The sequence below is a fragment of the Paramisgurnus dabryanus genome, chromosome 1 (genome assembly GCF_030506205.2).
Source record: "Paramisgurnus dabryanus chromosome 1, PD_genome_1.1, whole genome shotgun sequence".
Lineage (NCBI taxonomy): Eukaryota > Metazoa > Chordata > Actinopteri > Cypriniformes > Cobitidae > Paramisgurnus > Paramisgurnus dabryanus.
The window spans coordinates 15641475-15668381 of NC_133337.1; the positions used below are offsets into that span (position 1 = coordinate 15641475).

Genomic DNA, 26907 nt, shown 5'->3' on the forward strand with positions numbered 1-26907 from the left:
TAAAATGGAATGACACAGGGTAAAAGTATTGAACACATGGGAGGTGCAAAAAGGCATGCTGATGGGCTGGGATTGTATTGTGTGGATTCAGTTCTGTGTTCTGCAAATAAACTATATTTCCTTACTTGCATGACGAAAATCTTTATGGAATGCTAAAACAAAAACTTGTTTTTGTTTTAATAACTCGATTTAGGTTTAAATTTGTGAGCTAAAGTTTTTTTTAACTATTCTGAATTTTTATATTTTGTTTCATGTCACACAGACAAACCATTAAAATGCAGTGAAGGCAAAAGGTGATTGACAGTATGCCCAGATTTATTCATGTTTTCCACTTTTTCTTAAACTGCTTTCAGACAATGTACATTTTGTGACAGGCCTTTAAGATGAACCACTCTAATATAAATGCTAAAACGATATACTTTGCAATAGATTAGCAGTCTATCCAGGGTGTACCTTGCCTATGGCCAGAAAAGCCGGAAATTGCTCCAGCCCCAAATACCGTGCAAAGGCGAACATGTGGCTAAATCATATCTTGAGACTGACAGTGAATGAAATAACTTTCTCTAGGAAGACCTCACATATGTGGCTCACAATGCAACTTTAGAGAGGGACGAAGTGACATAAAATGCAGGAAAAGAATCGTGTATGTGTGGTTCACTTCAGACTGCTTTCAGATTTCAAGGAAAGTCCGAAAGAATGGAAGAAATTGATTTTGGCACAGGTCACTGTCTTTACCGCACATTGTACAGAAAAGAGGAAATTATTTCAGACAGAAGCTTCACCCATGCTTCCTGTCTGTGGGGGCTGTTGCGTGATATCATTGGTGTCTGGGGTTTTGAGCTCAGATGGGCTGGTCATCTTTTGCCAACGCTGAGAAAGACAGACATAAAGCAGTAAAAGTATTGTACATTAACATAAGTAAAAAAAAAAATATTAAAATTTTTAAAATGTTATTGAATATTCTCAGAGTGCCAGTGGGGGAGTAGTGGAAAAAAGGATATGAAGGAAGAAAGGAAGAATGGGAAGGAGGGATGGATGGATAAATATAGGGAGAGGGGAAGGATGGAAGGAAGAAAGAAAGAAAGAAAGAAAGAAAAAAAGAAAGAAAGAAATATGTAATGGAGAAGGGAAGGGGGTGGAAGAGAGGAAGGTAAAGAAGGATGGAAGAAAGGAAGGGAGGGGCATAAGGATGGGGAAGAGAAGATAGAATGAAAGCCAATGGGAGATCTTGCCTGTCGGATGCTGCCTTTGGTGGTGATGAACATATAGATGACATATGCAGGTATAAGAATCATAGAGGAGAGAGACATAAGCCACCCGATGCCCTGACCCCAGGGCGGGTACACATACTTCCCCAGTGTCAGAGGAGTCATTTCAATGGCGCTGAATGTGAATACACCCTACAGAATAAGAAACACAGTACATTAAGTACATAAGCGTTTAACAATACTGTAATTCACCACTTAATTTAATATATAGCTGACTGTAACCATAAACCAACACATGGTTTTGTGTCTTTTATTAAGACTGTAACTCTAATTGCTTGCTGTTGAAGTACTTACAAAGCAGATTAATGGAGTAAAGTAAATCCAGCAGTGTTTCCAGAAGCCCCAGGGCCGATAGCCAATCATATCTTCTATATTTTCATAGAATTTCTCTGCCCCTAAAGAGTACAGAAGAGCCAGAATCTAAATCTAACAAACTCTATAAGACAGGAAATGTTAAAGATGTGAGTTAAGATTGAGATCCATGATTTTTGGTTAATACAATTGGTGAGATGTCCTTGACATCTATTCTATTCAGGAAACTTGTAATATACTGTAGGTGTAGTATAGTCTATGGGGGACATTTATGCTATTACATTAGTGATACTTTTTGGCATTTTGGAGACTTTAAAAACTTCTGTCACAATTTACTTTTCATATAAAAGCAGCCAGGACAAGTGGCACTGAAGAGAGGTTTGGGTCAAGGTAGGGTGAGTAAAGATATTTTTTTTTTACTTCAAATAAACCTTACTAAACCAAAGTTCTATTAAGGAAGTCACATATGCCACCATATTGGCAACGCCTTCAGGTGCTTTGTCCAAAACCGCCTACTTCCATCCTATATAGTAGGCGAAAAGTAGGATGACCTACTACTACTACCAGCAAGATCCCGAAGTGTTCATTCAATAGACATTTTACTATCCCTTTCCCCCGTGAGAGGAATTGTCCAAATAAGAAGAAGGAGAAACTATTCAAAAATGTCAGAAAATGGTAACACGGTTCTAATGCAAACACATATATTAAAGGACAAGTTCGGTATTTTACACTTAAAGCCCTGTTTTCAGATTGTTTATGATGAACCAGAACGGTTTTGACTGAAATTTGGACATATGATGCTGGCCCGAGAATTTTCGGTTTCTGTTGTATCATCCCCCACCTCCACAATAGCTGTATACACTGAAAAAAATGATTCATTCAATTTAATCAATTTTTTTAAGGTAAGCGGTTGCAATCAATTTATTTAAGCTACATTTAAACAAAAAAAATGTGTTGAACTTAATCAATTTTATTTAGTAACCCTAGTATAAAAAAGCTTAGTAATTTCTGCCATATTTAATTGTGCTACATTCTCGTATATTATTTATTTATGACTGATGAAAAATTATTAATTGAATTTAATAATTTTTTTTAAGGTAAGTGGTTGCAATCAATTTATTTTAGCTACATTTAAATAAACACATTTCATTGACTAACTTTCAACATTTTTAAGGAAATTGTTTGCAATCACTAACCTTAAAAACAATATATAAAAATGACCCTTAAATGGCTTTGCAAATACACCAAGTGGTAAGTTTAATGTTATTCAGCAAATGTAGTGCATGTTCAATAACAATTTCTTTGTGTGTACAAGTGTTTAAAACAAGTGCTCACTGCACATTCACAAAATATAAAATAAAAAAAACACAGATGGAAAGAGGCCACAATGTTTGTGAATCAATAAAACAGCACAAAAGTCAAAAACAGTAGTGCTGACTTCACACATTGCACAATAATTATTTTTAAAAAAAGTGTTACATTTTTACAGACAACAGTTATGAATCATTAAAAGCATTATTAAAATGTTTAAAACGACGGATTCCCAGGTCTTAAATGATAAACAGAGTAGACTGTGACATCTGGACTAACATTTCATGCTGAGCATGCACATACATGTCTGCTACAACATTTCAGTATTAAAGGTGCAGTGTGAAATTTTTAAGAGGATCTTTTGACAGAAATGCAAAATAACATACAAAACTATATTATCACGGGTGTATAAACACCTTTCATAATGAACCGTTATGTGTTTATTGCCTTAGAACAAGATCTTTTCATCTACATACACCGAGGGTCCCCTTACATGGAAGTCGCCATTTTGTGCTGCCATTTTTTTTACAGAAGCCCTTAAAGGACAATTTTTTGCTAAGTTGTCTCCAACGATGACATGTTTGTCCTTCTCTATGTGTTTCAAAAGCGAGAAGTGAGCCGTGGACTAAGCCGTTGGTTGCAACTCGCAACCTCACCACTAGATGACGATAAAAATTACACACTGCACCTTTAAAACGTTTTTCAGTCCTTGAATTTTTGGGGAGAGCTTTAGAATCCATCTGCATAATGCATTTCTAAAAAATTTCAAAAAAGTAGTATTTTAGTTCTTTGGGGTACGCCAAATTAAGCACATAGATTGTACCCAGCATCAATGCAGGCTTGTGCCACAGATTTGAGCTGCTCAAGAATCATCACTCCAACAACGACTCCAATATCGTCATAGTCGCCAAGAACACCTTCTTTCTTTTTGATTACACATATGTCCATGGTGATGTTTTCCAGGTCTTTCAATAAGTCATCTTGTTGACTGTCCTACATTTAAATAAAAATAAGTTGTTATTAGAGATTGTTCTGATTCATAACACTTTGACAAGTCTACAGGCAAGGGTAATTTTACAAAAACTATGACACCCCTGTTGCCCATATATTATACAGTGCCCTCCATTAATACTGGGACAGAGTGCACACTTTGAGCTGTATTTAGAGGGTATTCACAAATTCCATTTTGTCTTTAGGATTTAGGAATTACAGTCATTTAAATGGGCCAAACGTAATGGGACAGTTGAGCTGTAATGGACATGCATTTTGTATTTGTTAAATAATTTCCTCATATATGAAGCATGTTGTGATCTAAAGTTGAAGTTTGGCATTTGGACGCTGTGGCTGTAAACACACATCATATACACAATTCACGTCCATAAAACAACTTTTAAGCGAACTGTCCCATTATATTTGGCCCTGAAATACATTTTTACATATGTAATAACATATCCCAATATTTATGAAGGGCACTTTGTGTGTGTGTGTGTGCGTGTGTATATATATATATATATATATATATATACACATACATATATATATTTATTTATATGTTTATATATTTATATCTGTGTGTGTGTGTGTGTGTGTGTGTGTGTGTGTGTGTGTGTGTGTGTGTGTGTGTGTGTGTGTGTGTGTGTGTGTGTGTGTGTGTGTGTGTGTGCGTGTGCGTGTGCGTGTGCGTGTGCGTGTGCGTGTGCGTGTGCGTGTGTGTGTGTGTGTGTGTGTAAGCAACTCAGAGAAAGCGAAAACATAGTGGATCTGCAGGTAAGCACTGCAGCTTTTAAATTTGGACAATTGATAACGAATTTATCGTGACGTGAATATTAAAACACGTTATGAGATATCGCCACTGATATATTTATAAGCAGCATGCAAAAACATCTCTCTGACACTTTAAAAAAACTTTTATATAGTACTGGCAAGCACAAAGTCTCATATTAAGCGAGTTAATAACAGACAAGGCCAACATCAGAGCCAGGGAATTCCTGTCAGAGATGTAGCCCAGAGAGGGCGGTGGTCAGTGGGGCGAGTAAACACTGACGTCCGCTCTCTGGTTCTCACGTACCGTAGCTTCCTTAAGCAAACGTTCAAACAGGCGCTCTCTTAACTTATCGACTGAATATTTGAATATTATACATATATATTCTCGACTGAACTAATCTTAAAACTACATCTTGTGACAAAGAAACGCTAATATTAAGAAACGGCTTGTTATGAGATTCAAAACAGCCGAGTGAAATCCGTGGCGGAAGAAAGTAGTTCCCAAACAAAGTGGCTTTTAAAATAACTCTGTTGTTGTTTTCTAGTTTTCGTTTTTCAAACGTGTGCCGTCGAACTGTTGTATAAAAGCAATTTCGCTCTCGGAGTCGTGTGGTATTTGGTTAACTTATATCGTCACGGCTGTGATTGCCTCCAGCACTCTGCCTGGAGGAGCTCTTATAAACGGCGTATTTTAAGTATATAAAAATATTCACGGTAAAAAAAAGGTGCTGTGTTACATGAAATATTACTTACTGTGCAAATAGACCGACTGAGCAAAACTCCGGGGCTGAAATATCCCGTCCTTCTTTCCCACCGTCACCGTGAACCTGACTGGAAACTCCTTTTAGCACCAGGGAAAATGTGCATTTGTGCGCATGCGCAAAGAACCAAACTATTTTTTTAAACTGAATTTAATAAATTATAATGACTTGGATTTAAAGCACATATAATTCGCTTAAAACCTATTAATATATACTAATTAAAATCAAAAACTTAAATAAAATTATTAAAACTAGCTAAATTGAATTATGCTTCATTTAATTGGGGCCATAATCATTTTTTTCAGTGTAGGTGCACTGGAACAATCCTTCCTAAAATGCATTAAACTTTCATTTACAAAGACGTGAAACTCACTGAGTGGTCAGGGGTGTTCACTGATATGCTCACACAAAAATCGCTGCAAAAGATGCTTTCCAAAAGGCCTTTTACCATTCGTTGTAAACTTGTGGACCTATTTTTCCAAACGCCTCACACCCGTCCATTCTTCCGTTGAGAGCTTGAATAATAGACACTCCAGCCCAGTTGGTGGCGATAATCCACACGAATACAAACAACTCCATTTCCGTTTCCGGCGGCGGAGTAATAACGTACCTCACAGCACATCTAATACAAGTCAATGGGGTTGGACAAAAACTATGATAAAACCTGATGGAAAGCATCTTTTGCAGCGATTTTTGTGTGAGCATATCAGTGAACACCCCTGACCACTTGGTGAGTTTCACGTCTTTGTAAATGAAAGTTTAATGGATTTTAGGAAGGATTGTTTCAGTGCACCTATGCAGCAATTGTAGAGGTGGGGGGTGATACAACACCGAAAATTCTCGGGCCAGCACCATATATCAAAATTTCAGTCAAAACCGTTCTATTTCAACATAAACAATCTGAAAACAGGGCTTTAAATACCGAACTTGTCCTTTAAACAGCTGCCAATTGTGGTTAAATTGCACTTGTTTAACGTTAACGACTAACTTTTTGTCATGATGACATATGTCTCCTTATGCATTAACATGGCGGATGTAGGATTGTCTAAATTCATTCATACTATTCATATTCATACTATATAGTACCTACTGTTTTAAAGGTCGATGAGCAGGTACTTCATCTAATTCAGTACCTACTGTCACAGTATGCGATTTCTTTACTGGGACGCGGGACTAAAGCGGCCATTCTGACCGTTGCGATCTACCCCATTCATATCCATACCAGTGACCCATCTTGTTCATATTAAATATCTTTGTCTAAACCTAACTATGAGTACCTTATCTGTACACCCTGAGTGTTTTATTGTACAATTGAGCTTCATTTGTTTCCTGATGTACAGTTCATAACTAAATAATTATATGTGCGGCAAATGTTTCATTGTTTATAATTATACATTTATTATTATATGCAATAGCATATACCTTTTACAAAAGTGTACTTTTTTGTCTGAGGGTGCATGTTTATCCTATTTTCTTATGAAGAGACATACCATAAAACCAGGAAATTGAGATTGTTTCAAAAAAGACCAGGAACAGAAGACACATTCCACTGGCTGAATAGTAGTCAAACAATTTAAACACGTACAAGCCACCCTAAAGAAGACACACATTGAAATTGCAATTAAACTAACAGTAAAGGAAAATATCTATCCAACACAATAAAACAGAGTTTTTTAGGTGGATGTTTTTTACCTGTGTGATGTTGGAGAAGCCGATGATGAAGGATATTATACAGACAATAAGGATAAAGACTTTTTTTCTCTTTCTCAGGACTGTGGGATATTCATCCATCAGAGCTGTTATAAAGCCTTCCACTGTACAAAACTGACATAGAGATGTGAAGATAGTGCTTTATTATACTGTATGAAACAGTCCACATAGAAAAAAAGACTGGTGGTAATGAGTTATGAAAATTGGAATGGCATTTTGTCCCACGTGTCTTTTTGATATGTGTTATGCTAAAATATTAGTTTCAAACCATGTCTAAACAATGCATACATAAAAGACTATTATTTAAAAAAAGTTTTAAGACATAAATTTAACCAAATAACTTTACATTGGCCAAATTATTTTATTTAATTGTCTATTCAATATGTAAGGAATAATTGACAACGGGCCATTGAATTATAAGAAAATAATGCACACCCAAGGTCGCGTCGTGCCGTTACACAGCGGGTGTGCATTATTTTCAAATAATTCAAAGGACCGGAGTCAATTATTCCTCTTATACCATGGTTACCACAAACATTGCTCTGGTGCCTATTTTTAAGACATTTGACAAGTTAGGTGCGGTTATCAGAAACCAGTGCATACCCACGGAACATTTCTCAGCCAATCAGAATACAGCATTCAACAGACTCGTGGTATAATATAATTTAAAGGCCTGTTAGAATGAATATATGTTTATTTACATGTGTTTTTTTACATATTTGGTGTTACCCTCTTTTTGCAAATTAACCTTTAGTAGGTCATGCATTGGACACCAGATTTTAAATATTTCAATTTTCAAATATTTTTAAGTGTTTCAATACAAAATAAAAATGTTATAAAAATATGGAAAAAATTATATATTTAAAGTTTAATATTTATCGAACAAATGTAGTACAATGCTGGAAAATGTAAATTTTTTAAATTAAACTTGCAGTTGTTTTTTACCAGCATGGAATCACTCATAAAATATTTATGTATGTATTTGCATGTATGTGTGTTGTACCTGACTATCCAACCCAAGCATCATGAGCATTGAAAAGAAGAGTATAGCCCAGAGTGAAGACATGGGCAGCTGGGTAACAGCCTGTGGGTAGGCTAAAAATGCCAAACCTGGGCCTATATTTAAACCATAAACATATTCAGGCAACTAAACTGTGTAAACACAATTACATTTCCAACTTTCACAACAATTGACAATAATGATGTAATGACCTGAGGCAGCCAGTTCTTCAATGGGTCTTTTTGTGATGTGTGACATGAAGCCAACAATGGAAAATATGACGATTCCAGCAAACATACTGGTGCAAGAATTTATACAGCACACAATAACAGAATCTCTTCAAAAAGAAAAAAAAATCAGCTTATAATAAACTTAAAAACACTAGAAAATAGCACAAATTCAAAGCCATTATTTTAATAATTCTAGTTTGATTACGTCAAAAGTTAAAACCACAAGTATATATTTTTTGTTTCACTGAAAATAAGCAAATAGTTCTTACCTGTAGACATCATTGTTGTAGTGGTTGTAGCTGCCCAGAGCAATAAGAGAGCCTAAACCCAAACCATATGAGAAAAAAATCTGAGTGGCCGCATCCAGCCACACCTGAGAAAATGAAATAATGTTAGATTTTAAAATACATTTCTCAGCTCGCATGATTGCAAGGATGCATATAGGGCCTTTATTTTTAAATGCCACATTATAAACTACGCAACAAAGGCTACCTCTGATTTTAAAAGCTTGTTGAAGTCAGGGGTAATGTAGAAAAGGACGCCATCTTTAGCCCCAGGTAGAGTAACCCCACGGAAGAACAGAATAAAGAGCATGAAATAGGGATAGGTGGCAGAGAAATACACCACCTGAGGATGAAAGAGATAGAAAGAGAGTTTCATTTTCAAAACTTATTTTATTTTAATGAAATGCATTCATTTGCTTCTCTTTGAATGTTGGTACACTCTCAGAAAAGCTGTCATTGAGACGGTATCTTTTAAAAAGGTCCTAATATGTACCATATTGGTACAGATATTTATCTTTCAGGTGCCAGTATGAACCTCTAAGGTTCCAATGTGTACCTTTGAGGTACCAATATGCATGTTTTAGGTACAAAAGTGTACTTTTTACAAAACCCCTTTGTACCTTTTTTCTGAGGGTGTATCAAGATGATATGTGCTGTGTAGGAAAATGGTTGTCCCTAATGAGTGGTGTCTATCAAGGCTATCATAGACTTCTGGAAATGCATTTTCCTCTTCGGTGCAGAAGATTAAATTCAATTATCTTCACAAAATGAGAAAATAAAGAGGGCAATTTTTCTTTATTTTTAGAAAAAGCGATTATTAATTACTTTAGTATCAAGACACATCTGTTTCCTTACCTCTTTATAGGGCTTAAAGTGGCTTATCTACTTACTGTACGCTATTGGCTGAGCTAATATTGCCGTGTCAGCTTGTCACTCAAACAGAGCGATAAATCACAAAGCCAAATATGAAATCAAACAACGATCCGACTTCTTTGCCCCAGTCTGCAGCCTTGCAGCAGCATTTTGTACCATCTGTAAATGTGCAATGGATGACTGAATATAATGAATTACAATAATCAAGACGAGAGGCAATGAATGCATGAATAAACCAGTCTAAGTCTTGACACGCCAGAAATGGCTTCAGTCTCAAAATATTTTTTTAGTTTTTAACTACAATATTAATTTGCTTCGTAAAACAAAGTTCAGAATCCAAAATTAAACCAAGATTCCTGACCTGGGGGGAAACTGAAGGAAAATGTATATGAAGCTCATTTATAAAGTCAGTAGACCAAAGGCAATTATTTCAGTTTTACTCTCATTGAGTCGAAGAAAACAGCAAGACAGCCATTTCCTAATGTCCACAAGGCAGGCCAACAAAGGTTCAATGGTATTACCGGCTTTCAGTGGGTTGTATAACTGGGTATCATGAGCATATAAGTGAAGTGAAACATTATCCTTCCTAATAATATAATATCCCCCATAGGTCTCATATATAAATTAAAAAGAAGTGGCCCCAAAATAGGTCCCTGAGGCACTCCACCAGTAATTGGAGCAACAGATGAAGAGAACTTACCTAATTCAATGGAAAAAGACCTATCACTAAGATAAGAATTGAGCCATTGCAAAATGGTACCCCCAATTCCAAATAAATGCTCTAACCGCCAAAGAAGGCTAGTATAATTGACTGTATCGAAGGCAGTTGTAAGATCGAAAAGAAGCAGAACTAAGTTTTTACCTTAATAAATTATGAATAAAATGTCATCAAGCACTTTAATCAAAGCAGACTCGGTACTATGATGGGCAGAAATTGGACCGGTTCTGTGAGCTTCCTTGTATTCAGATAAGAAATCAGTTTTAAGAAAAAACTACTTTCTCTAAAAGTTTGGATAAAAATGATAACTTAGAGACAGGGCAATAATTCTCAAGGCAATTCCGCCAAACCCTGTTTTAAAGCAAAGGTCAAACAACAGCATACTTAAAACATTTTGGGACTATCCCAACAGATAATGATGAATTAATGAATAACTGATGTAGCCGACTTCTACTATGGCACTTACAGAGTTCTTATAAGAGCCCCAGAGGTATAAATTGGTACCAAAGAGTGCATTGTTAATACCTCAATACCTCTACACGTATCTATATCTAATTGGTATTTATTTGCACCTCTGTAAAGGGTTCTACCCCAATGATGTTTGCAGAAAATATAGCTGTAACGTATATTGTCCAAAACATGTAACAAGGCAGGGTCTATATGCAGATAAAAGTATTTAACAAAGCCAAACATTAGCAAAATTCCCAAACTAGAATCATGGAGAAAACCTTAAGCATAAACAGAAACAACACGCAACACCTACAATAACCAACCAGGGACAATGGAAAACACTGGGGTATAATTCCACAGACTTATCAAGGGTAACAAGACACACCTGGACACAAAAAGGGCACGGGATAACATGAAGACTACAATAACCATGATAAAAGGGCTACAAAATGACAAGGCAAATTCAAAATAAAAGACATGAACACAGAACTCTACAACAGCAAAACAGCAAAGTGAAGTGGGGAACAATAAAAGAGCCATAAGCTAAAAGTGTGAAAATTATATTCGTTATATCAGTGAAATGTTGATAATCACCTTCCCGGTCCACTCTACACCTTTCCAAATTGAGAAATATACAAGAATCCAGGATAACGCCAGCGTTCCAACCAATGGCCATCGCAATTCCCCAGGTTCCTCCAAACCATTTGTTATCTGATGCATGTTTCTCCTATAGACGAAATAAAAGCCTATAAGTAACAAGTTATTTAACATGATGAAGTTGAAGATAATCTTTCTTTCTATCCTGTGTCAAATTACATTTGCACATACATTTGTGCATATTCAAATTTTCCTCATGAGGACAGGTTTGTGGTTGCGAAACAACATTTGTTATATAATCATTTATAATCACTGATCAGGATCCAAAAAGCTTAATACACGTTTTATTGGACTCGTTCATTGTCCTTGTTATCAGAAACTACTGTAAAATTGATTCTATGTGGAAGTTTACCGGAAGTTAAGTTTAGTCCAGAAAAACGTCTCGGTTACGTATGTAACCCTCGTTCCCTGAAGGAAGGGAACGGAGAAGTCACGTCGTGACCGACGAATTGGGAACCGCTCCGGGGGTGACCTATCTACTTCGAGAAACTATGAAAACGCCAATGAACTTGGCATGCAGGTATTTGCATAATGCTGGCGCCGCCCCGCCAGGTGCGTATATAAGCCGCAGGTGCACAATACCAAATTAGCTATATTATTGCTGAGAAGCCGAGCAACAGTGCCCGGCCTGAAAAACAGCAATGGAACAGCAAACTGTGGCGACGGGACGTGACGTCTCCGTTCCCTTCCTTCAGGCAACGAGGGTTACATACGTAACCGAGACGTTCCCTTTCAGTCGGTCACTACGACGTCACGTCGTGACCGACGAATTGGGAATCCCTACCAAAACGCCACTGCAGCTGAACCCTTCCAGTGTCTGTAAAAGCCCTCCGCCCTCCACATAGGGGGCGGAACCTAAGGCGAAATGCAGAAGGCCGGTCACTACCTGTTCCTTAACCCACGATAGTGAAGCAGCGAACTGGGGAAGCGTCTAAACTGAGCGGAGCTAGAACACTGCGGAAGCCATCCCCTAAGAAGGTTGAATGGATGACATAAAAATATGAAACAACCGATAGGTTGCTCATAAAAAGTCTCTGAACAAAACATAGTATGCAGAGAGATGCAGAGCAGGCTCTGCTAAGGAAAACGTGGAGGATTAGTACCCCACGGAGTATACACACAAATGAACCCCACGTAGGGGACAAATGTGGACGCCTAGCCTACACAGGTTTACAGAGAATACATCAGTGATAGGTTGACAGCGGATGCTCCGCAACACCAGCTATCAGGGCGGTGGAGGAGAGGCAAAAACAGTTTTTTAGACGTTTTTGCCCCGATGGCCTTCCATATTGGTGCAGATGTGCAGCACCAAAATAGAGGCTCCAAGCCGACACACGAGCCGACCCTCGGCATTCTTAACTAGTTAGTAGAAAGAACCCGAGTGGAAACCGGTTCGACACGAACACTATAGAATCTTGTGAACGTATTAGGTGTCGCCCAGCCTGCAGCTCTACAAATATCTGTTAGCGAGGAACCGCGAGCCAGTGCCCAAGATGATGCCACACTGCGTGTAGAGTGGGCACGTAAATTAAACGGACAAGGCACATTCTGCTTTTGATATGCAAGGGCTATAGTATCCACAATCCAATGGGACATTCTCTGCTTGGTGACAGCTTTTCCTTTCTGCTGACCACCGTAACAAACAAAGAGCTGATCTGAGGTCCTAAAGCTTTGCGTCCTGTCTATATACACACGTAGTGCACGAACAGGGCATAACAAAGCCGTGGCTGGGTCTGCCTCCTCCAAAGGCAGCGCTTGGAGGTTCACCACTTGATCTCTGAAAGGAGTGGTGGGAACTTTGGGCACAAAGCCGGGCCGGGGTCTCAGTGTTACGCTGGATGCAGCCGGCCCGAACTGAAGGCACGATTCGTCGACCGAAAATGCATGAATATCCCCTATCCTCTTAACAGAAGCCAAAGCAAGGAGAGTTAATGTTTTCATAGTAAGAAATTTAACACTCACACTATGCAGAGGCTCAAATGGGGCTTCCTGGAGTGATTTCAGCACCAAGGACAGGTCCCAAGGAGGAATAGAGGGAGGACACGAAGGATTCAGTCTTCGAGCGCCTCTGAGAAATCTAATGACCAGGTCGTGCTGACCCACTGTCCTACCGTTTACGGGTGAATGGTGAGCTGATATCGCAGCTATATCGACCTTAATAGTGGATGGTGACAGCCTATTCTCCAAACGGCGCTGGAGATATAAAAGCACAACACTAATCGGGCATTCTCGGGGGTTTTCACTTTGGGAAGAACACCAGTCGACAAACAGGTTCCATTTAAGCGCGTAAGCCTGTCTCGTAGACGGCGCTCGCGCTGCAGCAATAGTGTTAGATACCTCTTGCGGTAAAACACTCAAATCCTCCGTGCCCCGTCCAGAGACCACACATGGAGGTTCCACAGGTCGGGGCGCGGGTGCCATAATGTGCCCTCTTGTTGAGAAAGAAAGTCCTTCCTCAGGGGAATCTTCCAAGGAGGGGCTGTCGCGAGGAGAGAGAGTTCTGGAAACCAACTCCTGGTTGTCCAATACGGTGCCACCAACAGCACGCTCTCCTCGTCCTCCCGGATTTTGCATAGGGTTTGCGCAATGAGGCTCACCGGAGGGAACGCGTATTTGCGCATGTTTCGCGGCCAGCTGTGTGCCAATGCATCCACGCCGAGCGAGTCGTCGGCTAGTGAATAGAACAGGCGACAATGGGTCGTCTCTGGGGAAGCAAACAGATCTATCTGCGCTTTGCCGAAACGTCTCCAAATCTGCTGAACCGCAATGGGGTGGAGTCGCCATTCGCCGGGCCGCGCAGCCCGAGAGAGCGCATCCGCCTCTACATTGAGCGTGCCCGGGATGTAAATGGCACGAAGAGACCTCAAATTCTTCTGACTCCAAGTGAGGAGATGACGGGCGAGATGCGACAGGTGACGCGAGCGTAAACCGCCTTGACGATTGATGTACGCCACGGTCGCAGTGTTGTCTGTGCGAACTAATACATCTTTGCCCTGTAACTCGTTGCTGAAACGGACGAGCGCAAGATATACAGCCCACATTTCTCGGCAATTTATGTGCCAATGCAGCTGGGGTGCCGTCCAGACCCCCGAAGCCGCAAGCCCATCGTACGTGGCCCCCCACCCCGTGTCCGAAGCATCTGTGCATACTATTGCATGCCTGGAGACCTGTCTCAGAGGCACACCGGCTCGGAGAAACGCACGGTCTGACCACGGAGTGAAAGTGCGACGACACGCAGGTATAATGATAACACGGTGAATGCCGCGCAGCCACGCTCTCCTCGGGACTCGATCGTGAAGCCAATGCTGAAGCGGTCGCATATGAAGCAGTCCGAGCGGAGTTACAGCTGCGGCTGCTGCCAAATGCCCCAGGAGCTTCTGAAATTGTTTCAGCGGGACCGCGCTCTTGCTCTTGAATGTATTCAGGCAAGTCAGAATCGACTGTACACGCGCTTCTGTTAGACGAGCTTCTGTTAGACGAGCTGTCAAATCGATCGAGTCCAGTTCCATCCCGAGAAAAGAGATTCTCTGCACGGGGCAAAGCTTGCTCTTTTCCCAGTTGACCCGAAGACCCAAACGAGCGAGGTGTTTTAGAGTTAAATCTCTGTGATCGCACAGCGTCTGACGTGTTTGAGCTATTATGAGCCAATCGTCTAGATACGCGAGAATGCGCACACCTTTCTCTCTCAGGGGTTTTAAAGCCCCCTCCACTACTTTGGTGAAAACACGGGGAGACAGAGAGAGCCCGAATGGGAGGACTTTGTACTGGTATGCTCGCCCCTCGAACGCAAAGCGGAGAAACGGCCTGTGCCGGGGGAGAATCGATACGTGGAAGTACGCGTCCTTCAGGTCGATGGATGCGAACCAATCGTTTGGACGAATGCATGGAAATATGCGCTTGGGCGTCAGCATCTTGAACGGCATTCTGTGAAGTGCACGGTTCAGCGAACGCAGGTCCAGGATCGGTCGCAAGCCGCCGCTTTTCTTGGGTACAATAAAGTAAGGGCTGTAAAACCCCGACCTCATCTCGGCTGGAGGGACCGGCTCGATCGCGTCCTTCGCCAGTAGGACAGCGATCTCCGCACGGAGGACGTGCGCATCGGCAGCTCTCACCGCAGTGAAACGAACGCCGGAGAATTTGGGGGGACGCCGGGCAAATTGGATCGCGTAGCCGAGACGAATCGTGCGTAAAAGCCAACGCGACGGGCTGGGAAGCTGTTCCCACGCCCCCAGACACCGTGCGAGGGGGACTAAAGGCACGATCGGTGTACCCGCGGCGGGCGCAACGGAGGTGATCGCCGCTGTGTGCGTATTGGCCGCACCGACAGCAGTGTTGTGCATGATAACACTCACCTGAGTCCGCTGCTGGGTGGGTGAGTAAGGGAGGCTCTGCTGAAGACACCTCACGCCACTCAATGCACCCTCTGGCGAAGGGGGAGGAAGACGATGGGTTATGAGCCCGTGATTGTCTTCTTTCCCCTGAGAAGTCAGAGAGCACGATGGGGTTATGAGCCCGTGCGTAGCTCTCGTACTCCTCTGATGAGTCGGAGAACGAGGGGGGGTTATGAGCCCGCTCGTGTCTCCGGCGCTCATCTGAAGACCTAGAGATGGAAGTGGAATTCGCTCTTTTTGTGGAATTGTGGGTGCCGACTGAAAAGTCGGCGGAACAGAAAATTGAAACAAAGGATTCCCCAACCGGCCCTCCTCCGGTGGGGGGAGTGGTGCTTTCACCATCTCCCGAAGAGCGATCCCCTCCATCTCTAGGTCGCCCGTCTCAGGGCCGCTTCGATTTTCTTTTTCCACCCTTTGAAGCGGGCTGAGCGGGCGGGGCGGGCTGCTGACGACCGGTTCCTCGCTTCTTAGAAGAGCCCCGGGGAGGAACGGAGGCGGCCGCCGCAGGACGCCCTCGGCGAGGAGCAGGCTGAGGTGCCGACGTGGACGGGGCAGGCGCAGGACGCTTCCGACGTGGCATGATCTGAGCGATGGCCTCAGTCTGCTCCTTGGCCGCGGAGAATTGCTGGGCAAACTCCTCGACCGTCTCGCCGAACAGGCCGGTCTGGGAAACCGGAGCATTCAGGAGCCGGGTCTTATCAGCATCCTTCATGTCCGCCAGACACAGCCAGAGATGGCGTTCCTGGACTACCAGGGTAGACATCGCACGCCCGACGGCGCGTGCGGTGACCTTGGTCGCACGGAGTGCCAGATCCGTAGCCGCACGCAGTTCAGAGAACTCCGCCGAGTCGTGACCTCCCGCGTGCAGGTCCCTCAGAGCCTTAGCCTGGTGGACCTGCAGCAATGCCATGGCATGCAGGGCAGAGGCTGCCTCCCCACAAGCCTTGTAAGCAGCACCGGACAGCGCCGAAGACTGCTTAGAGGCCCGTGAGGGGAGAGTAGGCTGGTCCCGCCAGGAGGAAGCGACACCGGCCGGACACAACTGCATCGCGACCGGCCGCTCCACTGACGGGATACCAGTGTACCCCTTGGCATCTCCACCCTCGAGAGAGGTGAGGGGTGAAGGCTGAAACGGTCGGTTCCGGGCGGAAAACGGGGTTTTCCACGACCGCGTCAGTTCTTCATGCACCTCGGGGAAGAAAGGCACCGGGGGCGAGGACTGAGAAGCCCTGGCACCCCCGAAGAACCAATCATCGAGGCGGGACGGTTCAGGTGGGGGAGGTTTAGTCCACTCCAAGCCGACCGCCTCCGCCGCCCGGGCGAGCATGGCTGCCATCTCGGGGTCGAACACAGAAGCCGCAACCTGGCCCGAAGGCGGGAGCGGATCCGGATCGACGTCCGAGGCTGACAACCCCCCTTCCGATGTTACGGTGGACATCGCGTCGGGTGGAGGCTCGACAGAACGCGAGGACACCGTAGAACACGGGCCGCTCGTCTCCATCGGGACCTCCGCTGGCAACGGATCAGGGCGCTGGGAGCTGCTGGACGAACCAGCAGACCGACCCAGCACCGTTATACGGAGATCATCCTTCGCAAGTCTGGTAGCTGCGCTCTTAGCAGCACCAGACTTGGAAGGCGGGCGCCGTTCCCGGAGAAACGACACCCGTCTCCGCAAATCCGCCATAGTCATGCCCTCACAGATGGAGCATGAACTATCACGCAACGCTGCCTCTGAGTGCTGGAGCCCCAGACACGAAAGACAACGCTGGTGGCCATCCCGGGGGGCGATGAACACACCGCATCCAGAAACCGAACACGGACGGAAATCCATCTTTAAAAAGACGACCCCGACCGTGACACGAATGAGTGGCTGTCTTTAAAAAGACACAAAGCTCAAACGTGCTGCTCTTTTAGGGAAATCACTCTTTTGTGCGAGCTGGTGAAACACACAGGGAGAGGCAACGCACTCACTCGAACTCAAGTCCTAAATTAAAGAGACAGAGAGAGAGAGAGAAAGGGTGGAGAAAAAACACTGCGAGCCTCCGCTGAGGTGTCTTTGCCCAACCAACTTCAGCAAGCTGAGATCTTATTTTCTTCCCTTCCAGAGTAGGATCTACGAAGATCAGATAGAAAGCTTCTCGAGAGCAGATGTCTGCCGGCTTCGAAGCAATAAAAGCTAATTTGGTATTGTGCACCTGCGGCTTATATACGCACCTGGCGGGGCGGCGCCGGCATTATGCAAATACCTGCATGCCAAGTTCATTGGCGTTTTTATAGTTTCTCGAAGTAGATAGGTCACCCGCGGAGCGGTTCCCAATTCGTCGGTCACGACGTGACGTCGTAGTGACCGACTGAAAGGGAACCATTTGTTTACTTTGTTGTTGCTGAAACCGTCTATATATGTGAAAGCAAAGGATTCAGAAAACTTGAATCTATTTCATAAGTCATAAATATTTATTTTTATACTTTACCCATGCTTTGTTTAAGATTAACACCTAGTTACTCTATATATTATTATATACAAACCAATTCAGCGTTGTGAACAAAAATGTTTAATCCATTCTGTTTAATTAATTTAGATTTTGAGTGGCAAGAAAGTAAATAAATTTCATTTGACCTTTGACTTTTTTAATTAAGTCTTTTTACAGTAGCCTATTAATGCTATTGCAGAAAATTAAAATGATGGAGATAAATATCAGCAAATGACAAGAGTTGAATTTCCATAACCCATTGGCTCAGTGCTCAGAGCATGGTTTAAGATACAGTTGTTAGATACGGTTTTCAAAATAAAAGTTGTAAAAAGTTATTATTACTGACTCCCAGAACTCATTTACAGCACTGGTCAGGTTGGTGGTATCCATAAGACTATAGTTGGAAAAGCAGCGGTCAGTGTTCCAAGGGTTATCACAAGTTTGCCATGGCAACTCCTGAAGAAATAGAAAAAGAAATAAAGAAAGGTTCAGTAAACAGTATAATTAAACCAAGAAAAATAATGTTATATAATAAAGCAAACACAGTGAATAAGCACTTAAAATATATAAAAGTTGAAAAGGCAGCACAATGTATTCTTAAAAAAAACAAAGACTAGTTTTTTTTCCAGAGATTCTCTTTGCACTGCTTTTAAATAGGAGAGCTTTTATTCCCATGGCACAGTGTGCAGAAACTGCACTTCACTTTGCACAAAACAGACAGTTATTATTTGACCGTTCTGTTGAGCCTTTTAAAACACTCTCCAGACCAAAAGACAGACCCACAAAGAGCTTTAGAGGCTCAAGGGGCGGAGAGAGATAGAGAGAAAGAGGAAGGAAGAGAGAGATTGAAAAAAGAATTCTGAGCAGACATTGATTTTTTTAAAAACCAAGACAAATGAATTAATCCGTGAAGACACAGATTGTGAAAACTAATGTATTAATACATATAATTAAATTTATCCACAGTGCAATGAAAAAAACAATGTAAATGGCTTTGATTTTAAAATAAGACATTTTTAGTTAGCTAAAGCTCAGTTTATGAACTTCCATTTACTTTATCCCTTGAGAGCGAACCAGTAGGAGTCCTAGGCAAGATACTTTTTATGTAAGTTAAAAGTCTGGAGGTGTAGTTTTTATGTACCTAGTGTAAAGTTTTCAAATCACACTCTCATACGTATGTGACCCTGGACAACAAAACCATTTATAAGTCCCACAGGTATATTTAGCGATAGCCATCAATACATCAAAATGATCTACTTTTCTAATGCCAAAAATCATTACAATATTAAGTAAAGATTAATATATTTTGTAAATATATCAAACATTTATTTATCATTAGTAATATGTGTTGTAAAGATTTCATTTTGACAACTTTAAAAGGCTATTTTCTCAACATTTAGATTTTTTTTTTTGCACCCTCAGATTCTAGATTTTTAACAGTTGTATCTCCGCTGAATTTTGTCCTATCCTAAAATTTCCAAACCGCAGGTCCCGCTTTGATTAAATTAAATGGCCTGCCCCAGCCCACCCTGCACCACTGTATCAATTTTTACAACCCGCTCTGCACCCGCAACCATTAAATAGACATAGCATTGTAATGTAAGGCTTTATTTCAGCTTAAAAGTGCTTGGAAACAACCATTAGTTCATATTACAACTACACTGACCAAAATTATAAACACATCACTTGTTTTTTTGCAATTTTAATGAGCTGAACTTAAAAATCTAAAACTTTTTTATGTACACAAAAGGCCTATTTCTTTAAATGTTGTTCACAAATCTGTCTAAACCTGTGTTGGTGAACACTTCTCCTTTGACGAGATAATCCATCTACCTCACAGGCATATCAAGATGCTGATTAGACAGCATGATTATTGCACAGGTGTGCCTTAGGCTGGTCAAAATAAAATGCCACTCTAAAATGTGCAGTTTTATCACAAAGAACAATGCCACAGATGTCAGAAGGTTTGAGGGAGCGAGCATTTGGCATGCTGACTGCAAGAATGTCCACCAGAGCTGTTGCGCATGAATTGAATGTTCATTTCTCTACCATAAACTGTCTCCAAAGACGTTTTAGAGAATTTGGCAGTACATCCATCTGGACTCCACACCAGCACAGGACCTCCACATCCAGCATCTTCACCTTCTAGATCGACATGTCACCCACTGAGCATGTTTGAGAAGCTCTTGGATCTGCGTATACAACAGCAGTTCCTGCCAATATCCAGCACAGGCATTGAAGAGGAGTGAAGACCAAGATTCAACAGGCCACAATCAAAAACCTAATCCACTCTTTGCGAAGATGTGTTGCACTGTGTGAGGCAAATGGTGGTCACACCAGATACAGTAAAATTGCACATTTTAGAGTAGCCTTTTATTGTGGCCAGTCTAAGGCCCACCTGTGCAATAATCATGCTGTCTAATCTGCATCTTGATATGCCACATTTGTGAGGTGGATGGATTATCTCAGCAAAGGAGAAGTACTACAGATTTAGACAGATTTGTGAACAATATTTGAAAGAAATAGGCCTTTTGTGTACATAAAAAAGTCTTAGATCTTTGAGTTAAGCTCTTGAAAATTGAGGGCAAAAACAAAAGTGTTGCGTTTATAAGTTTGGTCAATGTATTTCTGAGAACCAGTCCCAAACATTAGATTTACCAGCTTGACCTTTTTTCTTTTAAGGATGTAAATTCCCAACCTTAATTTCTCTGGCAAATCGTCTTACATTCTCTGATTATTTTGTTGTTGGGGCTGGCGATCAGAGCTGGTTGGTATTTTCATGATGTGAGGGCAACGGTTTAGGGATGTCACGCAAGTTGCGTTTGCTATGTAGACCTACGTATTGTTACCTTGTCAAAGAACCATATGAAAATATATATTCCCAAATATTTAATAAAAGTAATGGGTAATTGAACTAAACCTACACGTTTTTTTATTGTTTGATTAATGACCCATCCCAACCCGCCAGAACCACCCCCCCCCCCCAATTTCTTTACCTGCATCCAATCGGCAGGTTACCCACGGTAATGAGACGTCTCGCGCATCAACAATTGAATGCTTACAGTATTTATTTCTGATGTATTAAACCCAATTTCAAGAAATTGACCCTTCTTTGACTGGTTTTGTGGTCCAGGGTCACATAGAAGTTTTACGAAATTGCAAATCAACTTGACAGCTAGTGATTGCTCATTTTGGTCCAAGCTGTTTTTTAGGCTACAATAATGGTACAACTGAGTAAATGTAGGATTATACCATAAAACAGGAAATGCACCTCACTGTTATTGCTCTGTTACATTGCAGATTGGTGCAGATTGGTGACTGTCTAGCTTCAATGACTTTGGTTGCCTATAATTCACTTGTGCAAGCATCCAATGATGACAGATGGTGATTGAATAAAACATTGTTAAAGATGAACAGATGTTGGATGAATAATCATGGGGTTTAGTAACAGAATAAATAGAGACAGAATGGATTTTGGATAGATACTCACTGCCTTGAAAGAGCTGAAGAGGTAATATAAAGCCCAGGCGATGATGATGATGTAGTAGATGTTCAGCCAGAAGGACAAAACCACAGCAGCCAGACCGACACCTAACATGAGATTTTAAGAGTTAAACCTTTAAATTCTTCACATTTGGAGGTTGATGTTTTTGGCAGATCATTCCAAATAATGACATAAAGTGCTCATAAATTTCCCATAAAACATACAAATTTTACAGTGGAAAAAAAAATTAAGTTACTATTATGCTGTTTGTGGGACATGTGTCTCTGTGTCTTTCCTATCTAGCTCTACTTTTGATTAAATAATTTCTCAAAAACATTCAAAACACAGCTAAATAAATAAAATGGATAGTTAACAAATGTCTCAAATCTTTGCATTTAAACATTTGACATGTGCTATGCAATTCAATTTAACTCTTTCCCTGCCATTGACATGTCATCTTGTCAATTAAGAGAAAACATTTGCATAAAAAAACGTGTTCCTGGTGTATAAATATATTTTTAATGTACAATACCGTAATCCACTTGATGGCACTTTTTTACTTTTTTACACCCAATTGATGAAAAACTGAAGCCAAAACGTTATTTACTAATTTTAAACTCTGTGTATGTTTTGATAATCTTTCTGAATCTGATCTCTTACAAAATTGCTTCACAAAAATGCTATTATTTCAGCTTTTTGCTAAAAAAAATATATATATTTTTAAAGAAAAATACCCATATTTAAGAGTTTATAAGCAGAGAAAAAAAATACAGATAGGTTCAAACGTTTTTCCCTGTTTTGTTTGTTTGTTGTTTGTTTGAAAGCAGAGGGTCTGTTCTTTCATTTGACATATTTGTATTTTCATATATAGATGGGTTTCAGTCATGTGACTTTTTACGTCATGCCGCCATCTTGAGGACCTACCGAGTACCAGTAGGCTACTGACAAGCATTGGCTGGCTTGCTACGATTTACGGATTTCTTATCTTTTACTGTCTATGATTCTTATGGATACGGGAAATGGCTACGAAAGACAACATGTCGCACCTCGACTGTCATGAAAAGAAGCGCAACTTTAAAAAAATATATCTTGGTTAGGGTGTGATGCCTACTCAATCCCTGATACGTTCTTCTAGCCGCTGTCCGCTGCTACCGAGCTACCACTATTTTACAACGTAAGAAGGCGCGACACAACATGAAACTTTGCTTGAAGTATCACCTGGATCTCTACACATGAACGCAAACATTGAGAACATTGTTTGTGTACACAGAGTTTAATAAAAAGAAAGTTTTGTACAACTGATTTTGGCTGTTATGGTGTCCGCTTGTCATCTCTGCCAGACGGAAATAATCGATTTCTAAATGCGAATGAATGAATCTCATATGAGGCTCCTTTTTCAACTAGAAGGTCAATATTGTTTTTCACTTGCGACAAAACAACGAATTATATGTGCATTTATATGGAACTATGCTTTAGGAGCTATCCATCTTTACTCTCCTCCCTCCTTACGTTGAATTCGCAGATCGATACATCTTGACTGGGAAGATGGCGGCGAGCGGAAGCCAAATCAACCAAAGTCAGTTGTTTAGTAAACTCTTTGTTCACAAACAATGTTCTCAATGCTCGAGTTCACGTGTAGAGACACAGGCGATACTTCGAGCAAAATATCATGTTGTGTCGAGCCTTCTTAGTGTTGTAAAAATAGCGATTTTGATGCTCACAACATATTGAAGGCATAGCTTCTAGTTCTTTTGCGACCACTTCAGGTCCTCAAAATGGCGGAAGACAAGTGAGTGAGGTCAGCTGAAACCCATGTATTGTTAGAATAAAATTTTTCTGAAAGGCATTTTGTGAAACTTTTGTCAAAATCACAAAAAAATGCTGGCGGGCAACTTTTCAAAAAATGGCTGGCGGGGAATGATATAAAATGCATTACAAGGTACAGTATACATTTTTATCAGAATTTGTGTTCCCTTCTGTGTTGCACTTCTACCAAGCTCCTAACTTTATTATGTGGGTATTTTAGGGTTTACAGGTTAAATCTATTATAAATATATTGTATTAATGCATTTAGATAGCTACACAAATGTATGTGTGAACATACTGTATTTCTTACCTTTCATCATGGGTATTAATTTCCACACCCCCAGCCCCCCTACTGATGTGTACTGTCCTAATGATGTCTCCAGAAGAAACAATGGGATACCAGCGAACACCAGAGTGCACAAATATGGAATCAGAAAAGCTCCTAAAAGTACAACGCAAAAATATTGAATGTATATTCACCCTTTGAATGGAAAATATTGTACATACTATGATACAGACAAAGGTAAATGTTCGTTGGGGCAGGGGCCGATCTCCAGCTTAGCTGCAATGATAATCAACCAACCTCAACCAGCTAATCAAGACTGAATTATGGCATCCAGCTCTCCTCCTGAAAGGCCTCTGCTTTATTAACTGGTGATTGGTTCTTATAACTGAAGGCCAGGCTTCCACCTATTGTCGTGTGTTCAATCTTGTTATATCCAATATCTTTGCAGAGGCCTTTCAGGAGAAGAGCTGGATGCTATGATTCAGTAGTCAGTAGTTATTGGGTTATATCTTCTATGACACTCTTTACAAATCCTGGGATATTTTCATCTCAACTTTGTTTATATGTTTATATTTTCATGTTTATATTTGACCAAACAATGGGTTAAAATAACCCAGCATAGGGTTCATGCTTTTATCAAATTTTTTTTTATAAAAAAATCATGCTTTTATCAATATCTCTTTGCTTCTCTTACCTCCACCGTTCTTTCCACACAGATACGGGAACCTCCAAACATTTCCTAGCCCAATGGCATATCCAACGCAGGACAACAGGAAGTCAAACTTGCCCTTCCAGGATCCTCTATCTGGTACTGTATCTTTCTTCTCCACCTCCACTGGAACACTGTTGTGATCCAGGTCTTCAAATGGGACTGCCTGCTTTACATCCGAAGGAGAGTTGAGGTCCACTGTGCTTTGGCCGGTTTTTCCCATTATAGGAACACCGTCGCACCACAGTCCGATATTAATCCAAATCAGTCCAGTACTGTTTGCTTATACTGAACATCCAGTTGTGGTTTACTGTGTAGAGATGTTTGCTTATTCACTTTTAGCTAAGCAAAGAAAAAATGAGATTCTTAAAATTCTTTTTACCATTATAAACAGTTTGAAGGAGTAACGCTAAGGTCAATGCAGAATTAAGGAGTTTTTGTGCTAACATGAATTTAATACTATACTCTGTAATCCATACACGGAGACACAAGATGTACACTATTGGAAAAAGTTTTGTGACTGGGATGGTACCCTCAAAGGTACATTTTTGGGGTACAAAATCATACCCTATTGTTTACCTTTACGGACGAATTTTTAAATGTTAGGAGTACAAACATCTAACCGTACCAAAATGTACACAATAGGTCACTAAGGTACAGTAATGTACCCCAAAAAGTACCACATTGTATTATATATTGTATTCCTTTTAAGGAACCTTAGAGGCCAGGGACAGATTTTTTTTGTACAATACTACAAGGCTCAAACATATTCGATTCTGACTAGTCAATCGCGCCATCCAGTGGTCTGATTTCCCATGATACCACATACAGATATTGCCCTAGCTGTGTAAGATCTAAGATTATCACACACTTAATAATGCTGGGTTAAATAAAGTAAACCATACTATAATAAACTGAGTTACATTTTACATTTCATGACCTACTGGCTTAGGGATGTGGTTAAAAAAATAACCAAATGGTGTTTAGAGTTTAACTGTTCAACCAATGTATGACAAACAGAAAACATTCAAATACTTTAATGGTTTATTTTAAGCAAAATATGTTTTTATCTTCTTAAACCAAGTAAACTTCCTTGTTGTAATATAGTAAAATCTCTCATTTAAGTAGGTGCCTTCATTTGGTATAAAAGTTTATTTCCATCCAATCAATCCATCTATTCATTATGCAGGTCACCTCAAAATAATTTAAAACACTCAAGAAATGTTTATCCACTTTTGTCCACTTTTTAAATCATACAATAATGCAAATTTAGTTAATGAACCTATTCATTCTTACCAGCTTCCGATGTGACCAAGTCATTAACTTTATTGATGAATGGATGTTTTAAAGGACTGTTTCTCTCAGCCTGCATGCAAAAATCAACCACAGATTCCCATTTAGTTTTCATTTCATATAAAGTTTCATTTAGTAAACAGTCATAAAACATTCAGAGAAAGTTATTGTCTTCACAGTACAATAATTCACAGTAAGCAATTCAATATGAGTCAAATTCACTTCAGTCTCACAAATATGAGTGTATATGAGTATTTTAAATATCTCCAGTGTTTATGAGCAACAAAAGAAATTGAACTCAGACTCATTTAAATACAATGTTTGGGCTCCTTGCTTTACCACACTTTAAAACAAAGAAAAGGCAAAAAACTGTACCTTTGAAATGTAATGGTCATCTCTTCCAGACAGGTAAGTTGAATGGCCACCAGTTACAGGTGGTCTCGAGAATCCAGAATTTATTGAAACCACTGAACTGTGCCAACTACCCAGTGCCTTCATTCACAACAGAGCCAAAAGAAATGGACCCAATATTCCGGCTTTGACAAAGAGTTTCCTTTTCTCTTTGTAGGCTCAATGCCTTGGTGATCCTGTGGTTGGTATTGAGCTGGAGATAATAAACTTCGACCTGTAGTTTGATAAAATTATCGCTTTACCACACTGAGAGCCTGAGGCAACCGAACAAGAGTCGATTGCAGTGCCCCAGTATTGAGAGTGTGCTTTATGTTTGTGTGTATTTGGTGTGTGTCAGGGTCCGAATGTGTGTACAATGATTTTTTATGCCAATTTGGTTGCCATGGGATATCCCCCTAGAAGAGTGCTCCGTTTTCTCACTGAAGAGGCTTGTTAAGATTTGAAAATGAAGCAGGCACGCTGCCTAAAATGCAGACGGCATGAGGTCTCCCAAAAATGACCCCAAAGGCATGACTTTAGGCTCCAAAGTTTATGCCTGACAGGTTTATGTAATCGTTTTTTAAATGATATTTTGGTAATTTAACCTGAAAGGATTTTGACAGGCTAACTTAAAACTTAATTTACAACAGGTATGTTCACTTTAAAAGCTCTGCACATCTCTTGCACCTGTATCTTTCAGACAAAATATTAAAAGTAAACTACACTCTAAACAAACGGT

The 26907-nt window shown here is 40.7% G+C and overlaps 1 protein-coding gene and 1 long non-coding RNA gene across 4 annotated transcripts; both read right to left on the reverse strand.

Annotated features, from left to right (window-relative positions):
* Positions 1 to 297: 297 nt before the first annotated feature.
* Positions 298 to 26501, reverse strand: slc6a1l (solute carrier family 6 member 1, like). Of its 3 annotated transcripts, none has more exons than XM_065274670.1 (16): positions 26154 to 26501; positions 25782 to 25851; positions 24471 to 24795; positions 23801 to 23932; positions 21691 to 21791; positions 18547 to 18656; positions 11276 to 11408; positions 8849 to 8983; positions 8626 to 8729; positions 8339 to 8463; positions 8130 to 8242; positions 7109 to 7240; positions 6907 to 7009; positions 1563 to 1663; positions 1233 to 1400; positions 298 to 870 (listed from the first exon to the last, which is right to left on the reverse strand). In XM_065274670.1, exons 3-16 carry the CDS (start codon positions 24706 to 24708, stop codon positions 766 to 768), a joined length of 1800 nt encoding a protein of 599 aa, XP_065130742.1. In that variant the 5' UTR covers positions 24709 to 24795; positions 25782 to 25851; positions 26154 to 26501; the 3' UTR covers positions 298 to 765. The 3 variants fall into 3 exon arrangements, with proteins under 3 accessions (XP_065130742.1, XP_065130744.1, XP_065130741.1); XM_065274672.1 differs by having other exon boundaries at positions 1351 to 1400; positions 24471 to 24827; XM_065274669.1 differs by having other exon boundaries at positions 24471 to 24827.
* On the reverse strand, positions 2809 to 5640 carry LOC135760606 (uncharacterized). The gene is made up of 2 exons (XR_010537446.1): positions 5409 to 5640; positions 2809 to 3884 (listed from the first exon to the last, which is right to left on the reverse strand). It is a non-coding gene; the product is annotated as an uncharacterized lncRNA (long non-coding RNA).
* Positions 26502 to 26907: the final 406 nt, after the last annotated feature.

Bases quoted from the DNA above. Each gene is read 5' to 3' on its own strand.
- slc6a1l (XM_065274670.1), bottom strand. From the start codon at position 24,708: ATGGGAAAAACCGGCCAAAGCACAGTGGACCTCAACTCTCCTTCGGAT. The intron at 1,664-6,906 runs GTATGTCTCTTC...TGTACTCTTTAG, and splicing joins CTCAATTTCCTGGTTTTATG to GGGCAGAGAAATTCTATGAA. The intron at 1,401-1,562 runs GTAAGTACTTCA...CTTATTCTGTAG, and splicing joins TTACTCCATTAATCTGCTTT to GGTGTATTCACATTCAGCGC.